At 44.7% G+C, this 20,965-nt stretch overlaps 1 protein-coding gene across 3 annotated transcripts in view; it reads right to left on the bottom strand.

Annotated features, from left to right (window-relative positions):
• Positions 1 to 2,204: 2,204 nt before the first annotated feature.
• LOC109872347 (elongation of very long chain fatty acids protein 1) overlaps positions 2,205 to 20,965 on the bottom strand; it is a 33,801-nt gene continuing 15,040 nt past the window's right edge. For 2 of the 3 annotated variants that reach the window (XM_020463547.2, XM_020463548.2), the window contains exons 2-8: positions 4,966 to 5,069; positions 4,622 to 4,812; positions 4,381 to 4,461; positions 4,149 to 4,205; positions 3,886 to 3,991; positions 3,229 to 3,368; positions 2,205 to 3,072 (exon numbers count right to left, since the gene is read on the bottom strand). In XM_020463547.2, the coding sequence (XP_020319136.1) occupies positions 2,728 to 3,072; positions 3,229 to 3,368; positions 3,886 to 3,991; positions 4,149 to 4,205; positions 4,381 to 4,461; positions 4,622 to 4,812; positions 4,966 to 5,026 (981 nt within the window). In that variant the 5' untranslated portion in view covers positions 5,027 to 5,069 and the 3' untranslated portion in view covers positions 2,205 to 2,727. Of the gene's footprint in view, positions 3,073 to 3,228; positions 3,369 to 3,885; positions 3,992 to 4,148; positions 4,206 to 4,380; positions 4,462 to 4,621; positions 4,813 to 4,965; positions 5,070 to 6,448; positions 6,600 to 6,723; positions 6,847 to 20,965 lie in introns of those variants that run through there. The other variant, XM_020463549.2, reaches the window with a different exon arrangement.

The following is a 20,965-nucleotide window of genomic DNA, read 5'->3' as shown; positions in this document are numbered from 1 at the left end:
ACATGGGCAAGTTCTGGCCTGGTTTAGATCTTATCTATCTTAAAGATATCAGTTTGTCTCTGTGGATGGTTTGTCCTCAACTGTAAATTTCAGTGTTCCTCTTGGCTCCGTTTTAGGACCACTATTGTTTTAACTATATATTTTACCTCTTGGTGTTGTGATTCGGAACCATAGTGTTAACTTTCACTACTATGTGGATGATACACAGCTGTACATTTCGATGAAACATGATGAAGCTCCAAATTTGCTGACCCTGGAAGCCTGTGTTTCAGACATAAGAAGTGGATGGTGGCAATTTTTTTAAACTTTAAACTCAGACAAAATAGAGATGCTAGTTCTAGGTCCCAAAAAACAAACAGATCTTCTGTTGGTTCTGACAATTAATCTTGATAGTTGTACAGTCGTCTCAAATAAAACTGCGAAGGCCCTTGGCGTTACAGATTTTTTCCATCAAAAATCAGAAACTTCCTGTCCAAAAATGATGCAGAAAAATGTAACCATGCTTTAGTCACTTCTAGATTATACTACTGCAATGCTCTACTTTCTGGCTGCCTGAATAAAGCACTAAATTAACTTCAGTTAGTGCTGAACACGGCTGCTAGAATCTTGACGAGAACCAAAAAAATGAATCATATTACTCCAGTGCTAGCCTCTACACTGGCTTCCTGTTAAGGCAAGGGCTGATTTCAAGGTTTTACTGCTAACCTACAAAGCATTACATGGGCTTGCTCCTACCTATCTTTTCGATTTGGTCCTGCTGTACATCTACACATACGCTACTGTCACAAAACACAGGCCTCCATATTCTCCCTAGAATTTCTAAGCAAACAGCTGGAGGAAAGGCTTTCTCCTATAGAGCTCCATTTTTATGCAATGGTCTGCCTATCCATGGGTGAGATGCAGACTCGGTCTCGACATCTGTCCTTTTTGAAAAGTCATCTCTTCAGTAGGTCCTATGATTGAGTGTAGTCTGGCCCAGGGGTGTGAAGGTGAACAGAAAGGCACTGGAGCGATGAACCGCCCTTGCTGTCTCTGCCTGGCCGGTTCCCCTCTCTTCACTGGTATTCTATGCCTCTAATTCTATCACCGGGGCTGAGTCACTGGCTTACTGGTGCTCTTCCATGCCGCCCCTAGGAGGGGTGCGTCACTTGAGTGGGTTGAGTCACTGATAGGATTTTTCTGTCCGGGTTGGCGCCCCCCTCAGGTTGTGCCGTGGGGGAGATCTTCTTGGGCTATACTCTGCCTTTTCTCAGGCTAGTAAGTTGGTGGTTTGAATATATCCCCCTAGTGGTGTGGGGGCTGTGCTTTGTCAAAGTGGGTGGCGTTATATCCTGCCTGGTTGGCCCTGTCCGGGGGTATCGTCGAACAGGGCCACAGTGTGTCAGCCTCCAGTATTTATGCAATAGTTTGTGTCGGCTAGGATCAGTTCGTTATATCTGGAGTATTTCTCCTGTGTTATCCTGTGTCCTGTGTGAATTTAAGTATTCTCCCTCTCTCGGAGGACCTGAGCCCTAGGACCATGCCTCAGGACTACCTGGCCTGATGACTCCTTGCTGTCCCGATGACTCCTTGCTGTCCCCAGTCCACCTGCTGCTGCTCCAGTTTCAACTGTTCTGCCTGTGGCTATGGAACCCTGACCTGTTCACCAGATGTGCTACCTTGTCCCGGACCTGCTGTATTCGTCTCTCCCTCTCTCTACCGCACCTGTCTCTAACTGAATGATCGGCTATGAAAAGCCAACTGACATTTACTCCTGAGGTGCTGACTGGCTGCACCCTCAACAACCACTGTGATTATCATTTTACCCTGCTGGTAATCTATGAACATTTGAACAGCTTGGCCATGTACTGTTATAAATCGCCACCCAGCCAAGCCAGAAGAGGACTGGCCATCACTCATAGCCTGGTTCCTCTCTAGGTTTCTTCCTAGGTTCCTGCCTTTCTAGGGAGTTTTTCCTAGCCACCAATGAATGGAGAAACGTATATCGCCCCACCCAGCAGACTGTCGAAAAATCTTGTTCACGTTGTGTCACGCAATCCCTTCTAAAAGTCCGTGTTTGAGTCGAGAAACCTGCCTATTTTCTGCATTGCTTGCCGTTTGGGATTTTAGGCTGGGTTTCTGTACAGCACTTTGTGACATCGGCTGATGTATTTGATTGTGGATGCCTTATGTGCCTCCCGGTAAGTATGTTTAATGACTCAGCCTTACTTAAAATGTGTTTTATTTCAAAAAAAGTTAAATATAAACAGCACCAAAAAACAAAACCATGATGGACATCAATACAAATCCCATCTCTTTGAAAGAGACCTGGGTCAGCCATTTACAAGCATGTTCCAGTCCTTTCAGTGGAAACTACAATATTTTCAAGCAACACAGGAGTCATGCCAGCCAAACAAGAAGTTAAAGTCCAAGGGTGGGTTTTCATTGGTCATTTCAAAACTGGGTTGGAGGTGAATAATAGTGAGGATGAACACCTCTTCATACAGTGTGATCTACAGTTAGTAGTTCCCTCCAACCACTCAAAATTTAACAGTGTGTCAAATAGGGACCAACTGGTAAATCCATTACGCCATTCATATCCCAAAAGCAGTGTAAATAAATATAAAAAATATACATTTGAGGAAAGTGATCAGTAGCTAACATGTGAAAGAGTAGCATTGTTTTGGAATCTTTGGCATTTTGGAGGCTCACTCAGACAGTTATGTTTCCCCGTCCAAAATGACAAAGCTAGACTTCCTTCACTTTGCCTAGTTGGTTATGGCCGTTGACACGGTGAGCTGTTGTCCCATTGCCATTCTCCACTTGTTTGCCGTTGGGCACTACGGAAATGTTGCCAATGGTAATGCCGTTGGTATGACCATTAGTAACGCCATTCTGCTTGAGCTTTGCCTCCTTGGTTGCTGTAGGCAGCCGTTTACCCTTTATGTAGGCCTGAATCCAGAAGTTGGAGAAGAGTACGAAGAAGAAGGTTCCGTACATCCAGATGAGGTGAATGAACATGGGCACCTGAAAGTCACACTTCTCCATGAAGTAGTATTGAGAGATGTGAAGTGAGATCAGCACAAACTGGATCTGAAGAAGGAAGAAATAAGGGAGAACATATTAATGATGTTTGTAGATGGCGTGCGAGTCACCAATTCACAACAGTAACACCGGCAGCTATACACAAATCAATGCTTCCATTTAACAGTTTCTTCCAATTGTACATCATTAAGAAAGAACACCCACAAGCTGGATTGCGGTCATGTACTTCTTCCACCAGAGGTATTTCTGGAAGCGAGGTCCTGCAGCGGACAGGCCGTAGTAGGTGTACATGATGACGTGGACACATGCGTTGACCATGGCATGGAACGAGCTCATTCCCCCTGCTGGAGATTCACAATGACAGGCACATTATTATAAAAAAATTGTTTAAATGTACCCTTTATTTAACTAGGCAAGTCAGTTAAGAACAAATTCTTATTTACAATGACGGCCTACACTGGCCAAACCCGGACGACGCTGGGTCAATTGTGCGCCGCCCTAACGGGACTCCCAATCATGGCCAGTTGTTATACCGCCTGGATTCAAACCAGGGTGTCTGTAGTGACGCCTCTAAGCACTGAGATGCAGTGCATTAGACCACTGCGCCACTCGAGAGCCCCATTCAGAGATTCTGAATAGTCACAGGGGCATAACAAAATACATGTTGTTCCTAAATCATTTTGTTAAACTCCTTTTTCCCTGGTAAAATTGTAAAACGTTCCTTTTGTGGTTATGAGGTTTATTGAACAACAAACACCCCCGCCGCCCCACACACAGTTAACTACTCTAAAGTTAAACAGGTTATATGTGCGACTGTAAGCATACTGCATGGGGATGATGTCATTATGAGGTCAAGATTACCAGGAGCGATGGTCATACCCCACCACCACGTGAAGGGCATGAAGGAGTGATGGAAGACATGTAGAAATGTAATCTGGCTGTGTTTCTTACGCAGCACAAAGAATAACTGCAAAGCAGACAAGAGTTTAAATTACTCTAAAGCAAACCAATTCTAAAACCTCCATGTGTCAGAAGTTGATTTATGCTAACGTCAAAGGACAGTTCATGCCAATATTTTTTTTATTCACACAAACATGTTTTAATAGAAAAAAAAACATTCTTACTGTGTCCAGAAGCTCGATGAATTTAGAGAAGTAAAACCACCAAGCCACTCGAACCATCTGACAAAAAGGAGAGAAAAGTACAGAGAATAAAGATGGCATCAAATAATATAATTTGACCTATTAAAATAGCTATGCATGTTTAAAATGTATAATATAAAACATTTTCATTGAATGAAAACATGGATGGCATCTCATGAGATAGAAAGCAGATTCTCTTATAAATAAAGCTTACCCTTAGAGCCTGTGGGCTGCTTGAGTAGTCACAAAGGTCACATCTCCAGGTAAAGGTGGTGCCCCATCCTGACATCAGGAACTGCAATGGCAAAGCACAGAACTGGCTGTCATATCATACATTCATAAAAGCTGTTAAAAAAAATTAAAAAATTAAAATCGCACCTAGAGTACAGTCTGTCTTCACAACAAGGTTCTTTGAAGAGCTTAAATTCTGCTGAACGACTAACTGCTTTGCTCACCTCATAGACAAGGAAGGCGTTCAGGAACACCATGCTGAAGTTATAGACGATCATGGCCGATTTGAGGTGATAGGGCTTGCGGTGTACCATCAGGTAAGGCCCTGCATACAGCGAGAAGAATACATAGCCCAACAGGATGCTGGTCATCTGGAAGGGGGTCCGCATCAATGGGTAGGGCAACAACCGGTGGTCTGAGGATAAGCAATTTATCAAAGACAACAATACAGGTTACACACACACAGCATGGTACAACATGTTCATCATCTACAAACTGCAATTCAAATGTATTTAATTCATTTACAAATTGTAATAATAAAAATATCAATTTTAGAGAACGCACTCACCCGTTCTCTGCAATAAATACTCATACAACGACATAATATTGGATCCCAGTTCTAGCAGCATTTTGATGGCCTCTTTCCTTCTTTATTCAGTTGATCGAAAAACCCTGAAAAAAATGGACGAAAATACAATTTGGTTGAAAAGACAGTGGGTGGTGATAATGGCAGCTAATGCTTTTATGCCTACATGGAAAGCAGTGGTGTCCCCAGAGACATAAGGTGATGAACATAGCAGCCTAGTGTAACACTGCCTCCCCTACTAAACAAACAGAGACAGCTGCACAGGCCCATCATATATCTGAACCGGAGGCTCTGCTTTGATGACTGACTATCTATCTGATAGACAAACAAAACAAACATAATTCACAACCGTAAAAATCGCCACAAAGGGCATTGTAGTCGGTCTGACCATGTACTGTAGGTCAGTCAATGCCCAATAGATCCTACTGGGATTTTTCACAGATAAGTAATATTATATGAACTTTTCTATAGTAGCTAAGTGTTTTATTCCACTATCAGCCATGGACATAAAACATATGATGTAATATTAGGGATTATCTACACAACAGATTGCAAAGGCAAACAGACACACCAACACAATTACAACTGAACTGCATTTCACTTGTTCAGTGTTTACTTCAGTTTCTAGCAAGAAACAGGGGATAGGTTACATTTGCATGCAGTTGTATACCATAGATGAATCTGGCATACCAGGCAGTTGCAGCCCCACCAGCTTTAACCTACACATAAGAATATACTATATAGGCTTTAGCATTGAGTCAACCTAAAAAACAAACACGCCACTATACTAATAAAATCATCTCACAAACCGCGACCCAAGATGGTGGTAGTTTTACAAAGAGCTTGTTCAGCAGCATTTAACATTCCCTTAGCGACTCCTTTGAGACAATGTGTTCTCTCAATGACTAACAGATCCAGTCAAACAGGTGAGGTGAACACATTTGAACAGTCAGTATGTGGTATGAGCTCACTAGATAGTAATGGATGAGGGATTGAGAAACATGACAGAGATGGAGTGGCTTGGAGGTGAGCCGGCAAACCAAACTAAGAGCGAAGAACAAAAGAGAGAATGTTGGATATTTTATTTTTTATGTCCTTTCCATACAACGGCAATAAAACCCACTCCACACATAAAGATGGGACAGCGTTATCATATCCACCAAGTAATACAGATCTAACTACAAGAAAAACCTATCCTGACAGTTTATAAAAGTAAAAAACTTGAAAGAGACACTGCAGTGCTAGATTTTCTAGATCCTTTCTAGGGAGTTTTTCCTAGCCACCGTGCTTCTACACCTGCATTGCTTGCTATTTGGGGTTTTAGGCTGGGTTTCTGTACAGCACTTTGAGATATCAGCTGATGTACGAAGGGCTATATAAATAAATTTGATTTGATTTGATTGAGTATAGCACTGAGCATTACTGAGATTATACAGTCAGACATTTTTTTGTTAACACGACTCACCTACTAAGTTGTCCTCAGTACTGTCCTCAGTACTGTCCTCAGTACTGTCCTCAGTACTGTCCTCAGTACTGTCCTCAGTACTGTCCTCAGTACTGTCCCCAAACCCTCAGGCCTTTTAGGCACACAGCCAAGAGAGCAACAACCAATGACCCTACAATGGGCCAGGCCCAGCAAAACAGAGGAGTCAAAAAAAGAGATTCTCTGAAAAAGTGTAATGCTAGTCCCAGAATTTCTTGTTTCTCCCTTGAAGTCCTCAAAATGTTGAATCAAATTACCTTATAGAAATAGCCACAGAAAGCTCGGGCAGACTAAGTCAGAGAGAGAGAGGTGTACAGCTATGAGGGAAGACAGCTGTGTTGGGACTCATTCAACCCAGATTTAAACCAAAGGCTGCGCACACTACTAAGTGACAACACCCAGCTAGTTTCAGGAACACACCCTGTTTCAACATTTAGACCCATCCTCCCCTAACCACTATGCCTCTCTCTGATTGGTTCAGCAGAAAAAGTGGGAATGGCCATTGGTCATCAGAGCAGGGTTGGGTAGCTGAAGGTAGTAAGCGAGGGAGAATCCAGTAGCAACCTCTGTGCCCAGTTTTCAAAAGTTATATGTATTTCACCTATCCGATGGGATTGAATGCAAAGAAATATAATGAATAGAACTTCACTTGAATGGGGACTCCTGTTCTATTCATTCCATTTGGCAAAATCTGGATAGATAACTTTTGAAAAACTGGGCCCTGGAGAGTTTGAATGGCCTCTGTTAAATAATGGGGGCCCATCACATAGTTTTTGTTACATATAGACGTACTAACACATCCCTTATAATAATAAGGGGGATATGAGAGTAAATCACGGGGATGTAATGTGTCCATGTGGCCCTAACTGACAACAGGCACGGAGCCTAGGCTTAAACTCACGTCTGTCCCACCTACAGACACAATATGACAGGTTCCACTAACTTCCAGTAGCTCTGGTTCTACCTGTTCCTCAGACACTGAGAACTGGAAATGAGCGTTGTGGTGAAAGAGGGGGCCTTAAAATGTTATCACTGAATCTTACGTTGGCATGAATGGCTGACTGGAATTAGAAGAATCTTGGCATGAGCAGTGTACAGACAAAACATTTAAACACACACGTTGACAACTGTCAGTTTACACAGTGCTTTAAGACTTTCCCTGGGGGAAAGCACATGGGGGGGTATACACTGTAAAAGGCCATATACCCTCACGTGATGATGACCTGGCGGTTTCGACAAGATGACATATCATAGGAATTAGTCCATATTTCTCATAGTGAGTTGCCAAGTTAAAATGTAGGCCTACAGCCAGTATGTATTTAAGACCGAGGAGAGAATGATGAAGTAGGGTGGGGCAAGTGGAGGAGGAAGACACCACCACATCTAAGTGAAAATATGATAGGATTAGACCAAGAAACAAAATCACACCTAAACCAACCCTAGAAACACTAACCAGACAGGGTTAACCACACATCATAGATTCTTTCAAGATCAAATACACCTCTTCCCTATGGGCTGAGGTTTTGGGCAAATCGCCAACATTCAGGAGGGCAATCACTCTCTCATCCCTCTTTTCAGCATCCCACTAGATGGGGGATTGACTGGACCTGTAGTCCCATACTGGGTGTAGTTGTCAGCCACAATAGGCCATCGAGAACCGGTACTTTCCACTCATTAAAAAAGGTTAAATGTTTTTTCAAATCGTTCAAATAGCTCTAAAACTGACAAAAGTGGCAAGGATAAGAGATCCTAGGGTTGCCTATTCCACTGCTGCTGGAATAATCGTGGCCTGGTACGATTTGGCGGGAATATTGGCCCCGAGTGCTCTCACGTAAGAGGCGTGGCCCCTGGCCTCTCCCAGGACACAAGACCCAGACAGTCCAGAGATATTTAGAGAAAAGGTGGAGATAGGAATCCCAGTTGCCAATTAATGGAGAAATGTATAAAGCCCCACTCAGCACACTGTCGACATCTTGTTCGCATTGCGTCACGCAATCCCTTTTAAAAGTCAGTGTATGAGTCGAGAAACCTGCCTATTTTCCTCAAAAGTACGTAATGTCACAAGTTAAATCATCTCACATCCCAAAATATATTTTTGTAATATAGTACTTCTTGTTCACGTAATTCAGGCTAATGTTGGGTTAAGGTAGCGCCCAATTGACTCCCATTAACTCTTTGAATAAGGTTACTCCCTGTCCCAGCATCGGCCAGAATGCACCGTGCAGACCATTGATGACGCATGGACAATGTGCACAGTGGGCGTTAATACTTCACAAATGGAAACGGCTCAGGGTCCGCATGGACCAGGTAGTACAGACCCCTGGCTTTCTTTCTCAACCACCATCTTCAGGAAGAGCCCACCGGCACAGACGGAGAAGCAAGGCTCCACTTCCCCCAGAAGCAGACGAGGGCGAGCTGATGGAGCCTGTTGTTGAGGTGGGCCAGACCTGTGTTGGGGACTTTTGTCATGTCCCTGTCATTGTGGAGAGGATGCCCTGCCCTGGTGGACACTGGGTCCACAGTAACCCTGGTGAGGCCGGATATTGTGCCAGGTTGGACTCTGTGTGAGTCCAAAACTGTGCAGCTCTGCAAAGTCGCAGGTGAGCTGGCACCCATGAAAGGGAAGGAAATAATGAATGACAGTAGGGGGGCAGGTCTGTGCCTCATCCTGTGTGGGTGGCGGCTGTGCAGGACCCTTAATCACTGATCATAATCTTGATGTGATTGGCGTGACTGAAACATGGCTTAAGCCTGATGAATTTACTGTGTTAAATGAGGCCTCACCTCCTGGCTATACTAGTGACCATATCCCCCGTGCATCCCACAAAGGCGGAGGTGTTGCTAACATTTACAATAGCAATATTTCAATTTACAAAAAAAAAAAAGACGTTTTCGTCTTTTGAGCTTCTAGTCATGAAATCTATGCAGCCTACTCAATCACTTATTATAGCTACTGTTTACAGGCCTCCTGGGCCATATACAGCGTCCCTCACTGAGTTCCCATCGGACCTTGTAGTCATAGCAGATATTCTAATTTTTGGTGACTTTAAAATTCACATTGAAAAGTCCACAGACCCACTCCAAAAGGCTTTCAGAGCCATCATCGACTCAGTGGGTTTTGTCCAACATGTCTCTGGACCCACTCACTGTCACAGTCACACGCTGGACCTAGTTTTGCCCCATGGAATAAATGTGGATCTTAATGTTTTTCCTCATAATCCTGGACTATCGGACCACCATTTTATTACGTTTGCAATTGCAACAAATAATCTGCTCAGACCCCAACCAAGGAACATCAAAAGTCATGCTATAAATTCACAGACTACACAAAGATTCCTTGATGTCCTTCCAGATTCCCTCTGTCTACCCAAGGACGCCAGAGGACAAAAATCAGTTAACCACCTAACTGAGGAACTCAATTTAACCTTGCGCAATACCCTAGATGCAGTTGCACCCCTAAAAACTAAAAACATTTCTCATAAGAAAGTAGCTCCCTGGTACACAGAAAATACCCGAGCTCTGAAGCAAGCTTCCAGAAAATTGGAACGGAAATGGCGCCACACCAAACTGGAAGTCTTCCGACTAGCTTGGAAAGACAGTACCGTGCAGTACCGAAGAGCCCTTACTGCTGCTCGATCATCCTATTTTTCTAACTTAATTGAGGAAAATAAGAACAATCTGAAATTCCTTTTTGATACTGTCGCAAAGCTAACTAAAAAGCAGCATTCCCCAAGAGAGGATGGCTTTCACTTCAGCAGTGATAAATTCATGAACTTCTTTGAGGAAAAGATTATGATTATTAGAAAGCAAATTACAGACTCCTCTTTAAATCTGCGTATTCCTTCAAAGCTCAGTTGTCCTGAGTCTGCACAACTCTCCCAGGACCTAGGATCAAGAGAGACGCTCAAGTGTTTTAGTAATATATCTCGACACAATGATGAAAATAATCATGGCCTCTAAACCTTCAAGCTGCATACTGGACCCTATTCCAACTAAACTACTGAAAGAGCTGCTTCCTGTGCTTGGCCCTCCTATGTTGAACATAATAAACGGCTCTCTATCCACCGGATGTGTACCAAACTCACTAAAAGTGGCAGTAATAAAGCCTCTCTTGAAAAAGCCAAACCTTGATCCAGAAAATATAAAAAACTATCGGCCTATATCGAATCTTCCATTCCTCTCAATTTTTTTTGAAAAGGCTGTTGCACAGCAACTTACTGCCTTCCTGAAGACAAACAATGTATACGAAATGCTTCAGTCTGGTTTTAGACCCCATCATAGCACTGAGACGGCACTTGTGAAGGTGGTAAATTACATTTTAATGGCATCAGACCGAGGCTCTGCATCTGTCCTCGTGCTCCTAGACCTTAGTGCTGCTTTTGATACCATCGATCACCATATTCTTTTGGAGAGATTGGAAACCCAAATTGGTCTACACGGACAAGTTCTGGCCTGGTTTAGATCTTATCTGTCGGAAAGATATCAGTTTGTCTCTGTGAATGGTTTGTCCTCTGACAAATCAACTGTAAATTTCGGTGTTCCTCAAGGTTCCGTTTTAGGACCACTATTGTTTTCACTATATATTTTACCTCTTGGGGATGTTATTCGAAAACAATGTTAACTTTCACTGCTATGCGGATGACACAGCTGTACATTTCAATGAAACATGGTGAAGCCCCAAGATTTCCCTTGCTAGAAGCATGTGTTTCAGACATAAGGAAGTGGATGGCTGCAAACGTTCTACTTTTAAACTCGGACAAAACAGAGATGCTTGTTCTAGGTCCCAAGAAACAAAGAGATCTTCTGTTGAATCTGATCTTCTGTTGCGTCAGAGACGCAAACTCGGTCTCAACCTTTAAGTCTTTACTGAAGACTCATCTCTTCAGTGGGTCATATGATTGAGTGTAGTCTGGCCCAGGAGTGGGAAGGTGAATGGAAAGGCTCTGGAGCAACGAACCGCCCTTGCTGTCTCCGCCTGGCCGGTTCCCCTCTTTCCACTGGGATTCTCTGCCTCTAACTCTATTACAGGGGCTGAGTCACTGGCTTACTGGGGCTCTCTCATGCCGTCCCTGGAAGGGGTGCGTCACCTGAGTGGGTTGATTCACTGATGTGGTCATCCTGTCTGGGTTGGCGCCCCCCCTTGGGTTGTGCCATGGCGGAGATCTTTGTGGGCTATACTCGGCCCTGTCTCAGGATGGTAAGTTGGTGGTTGAAGATATCCCTCTAGTGGTGTGGGGGCTGTGCTTTGGCAAAGCGGGTGTGGTTATATCCTTCCTGTTTGGCCCTGTCCGGGGGTGTCCTCGGATGGGTCCACAGTGTCTCCTGACCCCTCCTGTCTCAGCCTCCAGTATTTATGCTGCAGTAGTTTATGTGTCGGGGGGCTAGGGTCAGTTTGTTATCTGGAGTACTTCTCCTGTCCTATTCGGTGTCCTGTGTGAATCTAAGTGTGCGTTCTCTAATTCTCTCCTTCTCTCTTTCTTTCTCTCTCTCGGAGGACCTGAGCCCTAGGACCATGCCCCAGGATTACCTGACATGATGACTCCTTGCTGTCCCCAGTCCACCTGGCCGTGCTGCTGCTCCAGTTTCAACTGTTCTGCCTTATTATTATTCGAACATGCTGGTCATTTATGAACATTTGAACATCTTGGCCATGTTCTGTTATAATCTCCACCCGGCACAGCCAGAAGAGGACTGGCCACCCCACATAGCCTGGTTCCTCTCTAGGTTTCTTCCTAGGTTTTGGCCTTTCTAGGGAGTTTTTCCTAGCCACCGTGCTTCTACACCTGCATTGCTTGCTGTTTGGGGTTTTAGGCTGCGTTTCTGTACATCACTTTGAGATATTATTATTTTATTTTTTATTTCTACTTTGCACATTCTTCCATTGCAAAACTACCATTCCAGTATTTTACTTGCTATATTGTATTTACTTTGCCATCATGGCCTTTTTTGCCTTTACCTCCCTTCTCACCTCATTTGCTCACATTGTATATAGACTTGTTTATACTGCATTATTGACTGTATGTTTGTTTTTACTCCATGTGTAACTCTGTGTCGTTTTATCTGTCGAACTGCTTTGCTTTATCTTGGCCAGGTCGCAATTGTAAATGAGAACTTGTTCTCAACTTGCCCACCTGGTTAAATAAAGGTAAAATAAATAAATAAATAAATAAATATCAGCTGATGTACAAAGGGCTATATAAATAAATTTGATTTGATTTGTATCCTGTGGTTGGACTTTCTTAGAAGCACAGGCTGCCAGTTAGACCTAAATGGGGGCACACTGAGCTTCCAGGGAGGGCCGGCAGTCACCATGGCCCCCCCTAATGTCAAATCCCACTCAACCCAACAAACCCTTTACTCCAGCAGTTAAAGCAGCAGACTCATGGCTGCCCCCCCCCCCCTCATCTGTGTGTGAACTTTCCCCCAGCTACCTCCACGACACATCCCTCCGCGTGCCTGGGCCGTGTCCCCCCCAGCCCAGCTACCCCAGATGGGAGAGAAGAGGACATGGTCTACAGTGAGGGAGGAACTGTGCTGGTCTTGACCCCAAGCAGCAGGAACGGTGTGGCAGTTGCTGTTTGAATTCAGAGACAGCTTTGCGCCGAGTGAGGAAAAGGTGGGTCAGACTCATCTGGTGCAGCATGAGATCAACACAGGTGATGCGCGACCCATCAAGATGCGTCCCCGCCGTATCCCGCTGGCACGCCAGGAGGCGGCAGACAAGGCTGTGTTGGAGATGCAGCGGGCAGACTTCATCGAGCCCTCAGACAGCCCCTGGGCGGCACCAGTCATCATGGTCCCTAAGATGGGGGGGGGGGGGGGACAAGCTGAGGTTCTGTGCAGACTACCGGCGGCTGAATGAGGTAACCAGGAAGGACACACCATATCGATGAGTCGCTGGACCTGGTTAGGGGGTCAACCTGGTTCTCCTCACTAGACCTCTGCAATGGCTACTGGCAGGTGCCCCTCTCCCCAGAGGCCAGAGCCAAAACTGCATTCTCCACTAACAGAGGACACGGGCAGTTCAAGGTCCAGTGCTTCGGCCTGTGCAACGCCCCAGCTACTTTTGAGAGTTTGATGGACAGGGTGCTGGATGGCATCCCCCGACAGCAGTGTCTGGTATACCTCGATGACATCCTGGCCCATGGCAGCGCCTTCCAGTCAGCCCTGGTGGCGCTACGGTGTGTGCTGGAGCAGGTGGCTGCCGCAGGTCTGAAGCTCCACCCTGAAAAGTGCCACTTCATGAGGAGAGAGGTGTACTCTGGCCACCGAGTGGGGTAGGAGGGGATCAGCACCATGGAGGACAAGGTGGGGGCTGTCCGAGACTGGCCCACCCCCAACGACCAGTGTCAGCTGAAGAGCTTCCTGGGTCTGGCCTCGTACTACAGGAGGTTTGTACGGGGCTTCTCAAGCGTCGCTGCTTGGGAGAGGAGAGGTGGTGGTCCCAAAAGCATTGCAGGAGGCTGTGCTCCGGAGTACTCATGGGGGGGGTGGGGACTAGACGTCGACCGATTAATCGGAATGGCCGATTATTTAGAGCCGATTTCAAGTTTTCATAACAATCGGAAATCGGTATTTTTGGACACCGATTTTTTTTCTTCAACCTTTATTTCATCTTTATTTAACTAGGCAAGTCAGTTATTAAGAACACATTCTTATTTTCAATGACGGCCTAGGAACGGTGGGTTAACTGCCTCGTTCAGGGGCAGAACGACAGATTTTCACCTTGTCAGCTCGGGGGATCCAATCTTGCAACCTTACAGTTAACTAGTCCAACGCTATAACCACTTGCCTCTCATTGCACTCCACAAGGAGACTGCCTGTTACGCGAATGCAGTAAGCCATGGTAAGTTGCTAGCTAGCATTAAACTTCTTATAGAAAACAATAATAATCACTAGTTAACTACACATGGTTGATGATATTACTAGTTTATCTAGCATGTCCTGCGTTGCATATAATTTGACTGAGCATACAAGTATCTGACAGAGGTGGTAGGCAGCAGCAGGCTCATAAGCATTCATTCAAACAGCACTTTCGTGCGTTTTCCCAGCAGCTCTTTGTTGTGCGTCAAGCATTGAGCTGTTTATGACTTCAAGCCTATCAACTCCCGAGATGAGGCAGGTGTAACCAAAGTGAAATGGCTAGCTAGTTAGCGGGGTGTGCGCTAATAGCGTTTCAAACATCACTCGCTCTGAGACTTGGAGTGGTTGTTCCCCTTGCTCTGCATGGGTAACGCTGCTTCGAGGGTGGCTGTTGTCGTTGTGTTCCTGGTTCGAGCCCAGGGAGGAGCGAGGAGAGGGACAGAAGCTGTACTGTTACACTGGCAATACTAAAGTGCCTATAAGAACATCCAATAGTCAAAGGTATATGAAATACAAATGGTAGAGAGAGAAATAGTCCTATAATTCCTATAATAACTACAACCTAAAACGTCTTACCTGGGAATATTGAAGACTCATGTTAAAAGGAACCACCAGCTTTCATATGTTCTCATGTTCTGAGCAAAGAGCTTTTTTACATGGCACATATTGCACTTTTACTTTCTTCTCCAACACTTGATTTTTGCATTATTTAACCTCTTTCAGCTAGGGGGCACTATTTTTATGTTTGGAAAAATAACGTTCCCAATGTAAACTGCCTATTTCTCAGGCCCATATGCTAGAATATGCATATAATTGACAGATTAGGATAGAAAACACTAAAGTTTCCAAAACTGTCAAAATATTGTCTGTGAGTATAACAACTGATATTGCAGGCGAAACCGGAGGAAAATCCAACCAGGAAGTGGCTTTTATTTTGAAAGCTCCATGTTCCATAGCCTGCCTTCGCTCCATTTAAAGGGATAACCAGATTCCTTTTCCTATCACTTCCTCAAGGTGTCAGTCTTTAGACAGTTTCAGGCTTTTGTTTTGAAAAATGAGCGAGAAAGATAACATAGCGTCAGTGGATAGCTGGGTGTTCCCATGAGTTTTGCTTGAGTAACAGTGGGGCAGCCATGGACTCTCACTCTCCTACTGAAAAAGAGACAGTGCTGGTTGATATATTATCGATTATATATTTTAAAAACAACCTGAGTATTGAATATAAAAAACGTTTGACATGTTTCTGTGGACATTACGGATACTATTTGGAATTTGTCTGCGTTGTCATGACCGCTCGAGCCTGTGGATTTCTGAACATAACGCGCCAAACAAACTGAGGTATTTTGGATATAAAAATAATCTTTATGGAACAAAAGGAACATTTATTGTGTAACTGGGAGTCTCGTGAGTGAAAACATCCAAAGATCAAAGGTAAGCAATTCATTTGATTGATTTTCTGATTTGTGACCAAGCTACTTTGATGCTAGGTATTCAAAAAGTTTTGTCTAGTGATCGATAAACTTACAAATGCCTAGATTGCTTTCGCTGTAAAGCACATTTTCAAAATCTGACACGACAGGTGGATTAACAAAATGCTACGCTGTGTTTTGCTATATTGCACTTGTGATTTCATGAATATAAATATTTTTAGTAAGATTATTTGAATGTGGCGCTATGCAATTCAGCGGTTGTTGATGACAATTATCCCGCTAAAGGGATGGGTAGCGTCAAGAAGTTAAACCAAATGGAGCATGTTTCATTATTTGAGGCTAAATTGATTTTTATTGATGTATCAAGTTAAAATAAGTGTTCATTCAGTATTGTTGTAATGGTCATTATTACAAATAAATATAATAAAAAGTGGGCCGATTAATCAGTATCGGCTTTTTTGGTCCTCCAATAAACCGACCTCCAGTCGGTCGACCTCTAGTGGGGACTGGACACTTTGGGGTCACAAAAACACTCCGCCGCCTCCGTCAGGGCTTTTACTGGGGGCAGCACAAGAGGGATGTGGAGGACGTGCCGCCGCTGTGACAACTGCACAGCGAGAAAGGGCCCCCCAGGCCACTCATGCTCAGCTCCAACAGTTCCCAGTGAGGGCTCCCATGGAGAGGGTGGGAGTGGATGTAGTTGGGCCATTCCCCACCACAGACAGTGGAAACCGCTGGGCGCTCACGGCCATGGACTATTTCATAAAAATGGCCCGAGGCCTATTCTGCCTGACCAGGAGGCAGAGACAATTTCACGCCCTGACAGCGGGGATGTTCAGCAGGTTTGGAGCTGCGGAGTCCATCCACAGCGATCAAGGCAGAAACTTTGAGCCGTGTGTGTTCGCCACCATGTGTGAGAGGCTGGGTATGCACAAGACCTGCACTACTCCTCTCCATCCTCAAAGTGATGGCCTTGTGGAGTTCTTCAACAAAACGCTTGGACAGCAGCTGGCCATCGTCTCTGCCAAACACAAACATGACTGGGACAAGCACCTGCCTATGGTCCTGATGGCATGCCGCTCCGCTGTCCAAGACTCCACCTCCTGCACGCCTGCCCTCCTCATGCTTGGGAGAGAGATCTGCGGAGATGGCGTTTGTTTGGCCCCTGGATAGCCCTCATGTTCCCCCGGGGCCGGAGTATGCCCGGAGACTCCAGGGCCGCCTGGAAACAGCCCACACCTTCGCCAGAGAGCAGCTGGTGAATGCAGGTGCGAGGCAGAAGAGGAACTATGACATGCACACCCAGGGAAGGCACTTTGTGGCTGGGGAGCTGGTCTGGGTCTACAGCCCCCTAAGGAAAAAAGGCAGATGCCCCAAGTTGGACAGTCACTGGGTGGGACCCTGCAGCGTCCTGGAGAGGGTAGGGGAGGTTGTTTGCCGGGTGCAGCTTCCTCCCAGGGGGAGAAAGGTGGCACTGCACCGGGACAGATTAGCCCCATACAGAGGGGCCTCTTCTCCCCAAACCCCAGGGACCCCCACAATTCCCCTCTCTGGCAATGACATTCTCCAGGCACCCAGTCCCAGGTGCCGCAGACAAGACTCCAGACAGCCCACTCTCCGTCTCCCTCCATGTGTCACCACGTGCTTCCCCGGAGCCACGGACTATATTCCCCGTTCCCGCTTCCTTGTCCCCCATATCCCTGCCAAGGATGTAGCCCCCCGTTTCACATCTGGACACTCTGCGACCATCATGGCCACGCAGGCAAAGGAGACCTCCAGGTCGCTTCAGAGACTGTTTGTTCCCTCGGGGACGAGGGACTTTGTGGTGGGGGGGGCCTGTGTAGCAACCCACACAGACAGCTGTGTTTTATGTGTTAGACTATTAGTTGGTTGTGTTGTACGTACCAGTACCCAGTGTTCGCAGGGTCCGACATGCCATCTGCCAATCCCGGGAATGTTCTGATGCCGGGCATCCTGGTGGTTGGCGGAGTGGCGTGGAGGTAGGTTGGAGCACTGGAAGTTAAGACCAGGTTTAGCCATTGTTCTTTCGCTTACATCTGGGCTTCACAAGAGAAGGTCACGGTTGGTTTGTGGGGTCTTTCATTTATTTTGCTTGGGCTACGGCCAAACAGTAGCCTGTGTATAGTTGGGTTAATAAACCGTCAATTTGTAAACTCAATCCTCTGTCTGGACAATTGTTCCTTTATGATCTAGTCAGAACATTACAGTACCTTCTGGCCAGGGGTCTTTTGTCAAGAGCCCAAATGCTGAAATTTAACGCATTGCTTGCGGTAACGTTTTGCAAACATAAAACGAACAGATCTTTCATAATCAGCAAAAAATTTAATTGCTTTCCCACACAGCCATATTTCCATGTTACAGTGCTTATTTTACAGGAAACTGACTACCTATGCTAATTAGCCATCTGTGTCTCTAAACACCTGTGTGTAAACAGAAGGATGCCACATACGTGTTGTCACTGAAAAATACTGTCGATTGCAAGTGTTAAAACAGTGTCCAATAAGTGGATATTTTGCATTTGTGAAATGATTGATGTCATATGAAAGTAGAGGGCTTTACGTTTCTAGAACCGTACCACAATTGAGAATCAATTCACTTAAGTATTTGGCTGCCATAGCCAATTTGCTTCTAAAAACAGAACATGTCCTTGGACTAAGTAGTAATGTTAGGCTCCTTTAGTCCATTATTGGGCTGAAACCTGGTAAGCTAACAGTCAAAACTAAATGTTAGATTTGCAACATTTACTAGCTATTCAGCTAATGTTCCAGCAAAGCGCTACATATTTTTTACTCGTTGTAGAAAGATAGCAAAAGTAACCTTAGGCTACCGTGGCTGAGAGCCACGAATTTGCTATTCAGAGTCTGTGGGGATTTGTTTACAAATCATATCTTCATTTCGGCCCATGCAATTTATTTAGTTAGCTTCAGCATTTAGATTTAACCACAGCCATAGAATAGTGGTGCCCTGAAATTTGAGTGGTGTCCGGTCATTCTGAATGGGGAATAATGACTGTTTAGTCTAAATTACACTAGCTACAGTGGCCTGAAAATAAAATTGACTTTGCTAAAGTAGGCAAATAATTAGTAGAAAACAACTTTTCCATCATTATATCGTCAAATGTACTTACGCGAGATTGCAAAGGTCTTAAAAAAAAAATAGATAGCAATGCTAACGTTAGCTAGCTAAAATCCAGTGCTCTAAACTCAATCATAGCTAAAGTTACCTCACCAGGGGATGGTGCTAGAGTACTGAAAACGGGCACCAATAACTTTGACCCCTATTTATGAGCAATTGTATTAGTATAAAATTAAGATGTCCCAATTTTTTTGCATACAATATAGCTCAGCATTGTATTATTTATTTTATAATATTTTCTGCTCATCTTTGTCAAGGGTTCCAATAATTATGTGCCTGACAGTAAAAGTTTCTTTTTTTTAACCAGAAGCTAAAGCATTTGCTTATTCCTAATTTTTAGGATGGAAATGGTTGACTTATTCAACATTGTTACGTCACAGCCTTATTCTAAGCTTTATTGTTTTTTCCCCCCACCTCAATCTACACACAATACCGGACAATGGCAAAGCAAAAACAAGTTTAGAAATTTTAGCAAATGTATAAAAAAAAAACAGAAAAATCACATTTACATAAGTATTCAGAACCTTTACTCAGTACTTTTTTTAAGCACCTTTGGCAGTGATTACAGCCGCGAGTCTTCTTGGGGATGACACCACAAGCTTGGCACACCTGTATTTGGGAGTTTCTCCCATTCTTCTCTGCAGATCCTCTCAAGCTCTGCCAGCTTGGATGGGGAAAGTCACTGCACAGCTGTTTTCAGGCCTCTCTAGAGATGTTCAAATTGGGTTAAAGTCTGGGCCACTCAAGGATATTCAGAGACTTGTCCCGAAGAAACTGCTGAGTTGCCTTGGCTGTGTGCTTTGGGTCATTTTCCTGTTGGAAGGTGAACCGTCACCCCAGTCTGAGGTCCTGAACGCGCTGGAGCAGGTTTTCATCAAGTATCTCTGTACTTTGCTCTGTTCATCTTTCCCTCAATCCTGACTAGTCTCCCAGTCCCTGCCGCTGAAAAACATCCCCACAGCATGATGCTGCCACCAGAATGGTTCACCATCGGAGGAAACCAGACAACCACCCCTTACGTGATGCTTGGCATTTAGGCCAGAGTTCAATCTTGGTTTCATCAGACCAGAGAATCTTGTTTCTCATGGTCTGAGGGTCCTTTAGCTGCCTTCTGGAAAACTGTCATTCGAGGGCTGTCATTCGACCTTGACTGAGGAGTGGCTTCCGTCTGGCCACTACCATAAAGGCTTGATTGTGGAGTGCTGCAGAGATGGTTGTCTTTCTTGAGTAAGATCAGTCTGGAGATGTAGGAGTCTTTGGGAAGGATCATAGGATTCTTCAGTGCCTTAGGCATAGCAGCTTTGCTTATCCTTCCTCCCACTCTCAGAATGCCATTGCCAAAATTGGATCAAGCTTACAGATTGAGCCGCTTCCCTTGGCACATCGTCTTCCTTTGACTGCAATTTCTTGTTTAAAATGCTGTCTTTGCTCAAATTGAATTATGATATTTTCTACTTCATCTAAGTCATCTACAGACAGACTTTCTTTTCCAAATGTCAGTTTGAACTTGTCAATTTGTTCCTTCAGTGAGTTTGTTAAACTGATCTGATCCTGGATCTGTTTGTGTTAGAATTGTACTTTTCTGGCTTAACTGTAGAAGTAGTATCTTCAGTTTAAGCAGCCAGGCAACCATTTTCTTCAAGCTGTTCCATGTTGAATAGTACTCCGTTTGCTGGTTGGACTCCTTTCTTCCACACTTGTACTGTTCACGATGACGTCTTTTCTCACCTCTGGATCATCCGGAGGGATGGAGCCAAGCCCCTCTGGGGCTTTCAACCGTAATGTTTCTGCTTTCTCCAGGAATTCTGGTCAGTTGAGCCATCTCTTTGAGTTCAGGAAAGTTTAAACATGTAACCCTCGAGGCATTGTCAGCTGGTTGTGTTTGGAGTTCAAATACCTCCACTGTACTGCTTTCGATAGGGTTGCTGTGATCTGTGACCCATTAGCCACAAAGGTATGTGGTATCATTGCAGATGTATTTTAGCACAGACTGGCCATCTTTCCAGAAAGTTGAGTCCTCGAGTTCAATCTTGAGCTCCAACCTTAACAT

This window comes from Oncorhynchus kisutch, linkage group LG27, assembly GCF_002021735.2.
Source record: "Oncorhynchus kisutch isolate 150728-3 linkage group LG27, Okis_V2, whole genome shotgun sequence".
NCBI lineage: Eukaryota > Metazoa > Chordata > Actinopteri > Salmoniformes > Salmonidae > Oncorhynchus > Oncorhynchus kisutch.
The sequence above is the reverse complement of the archived record's forward strand: the minus strand, read 5'-3'. Positions and strand labels throughout refer to the sequence as shown.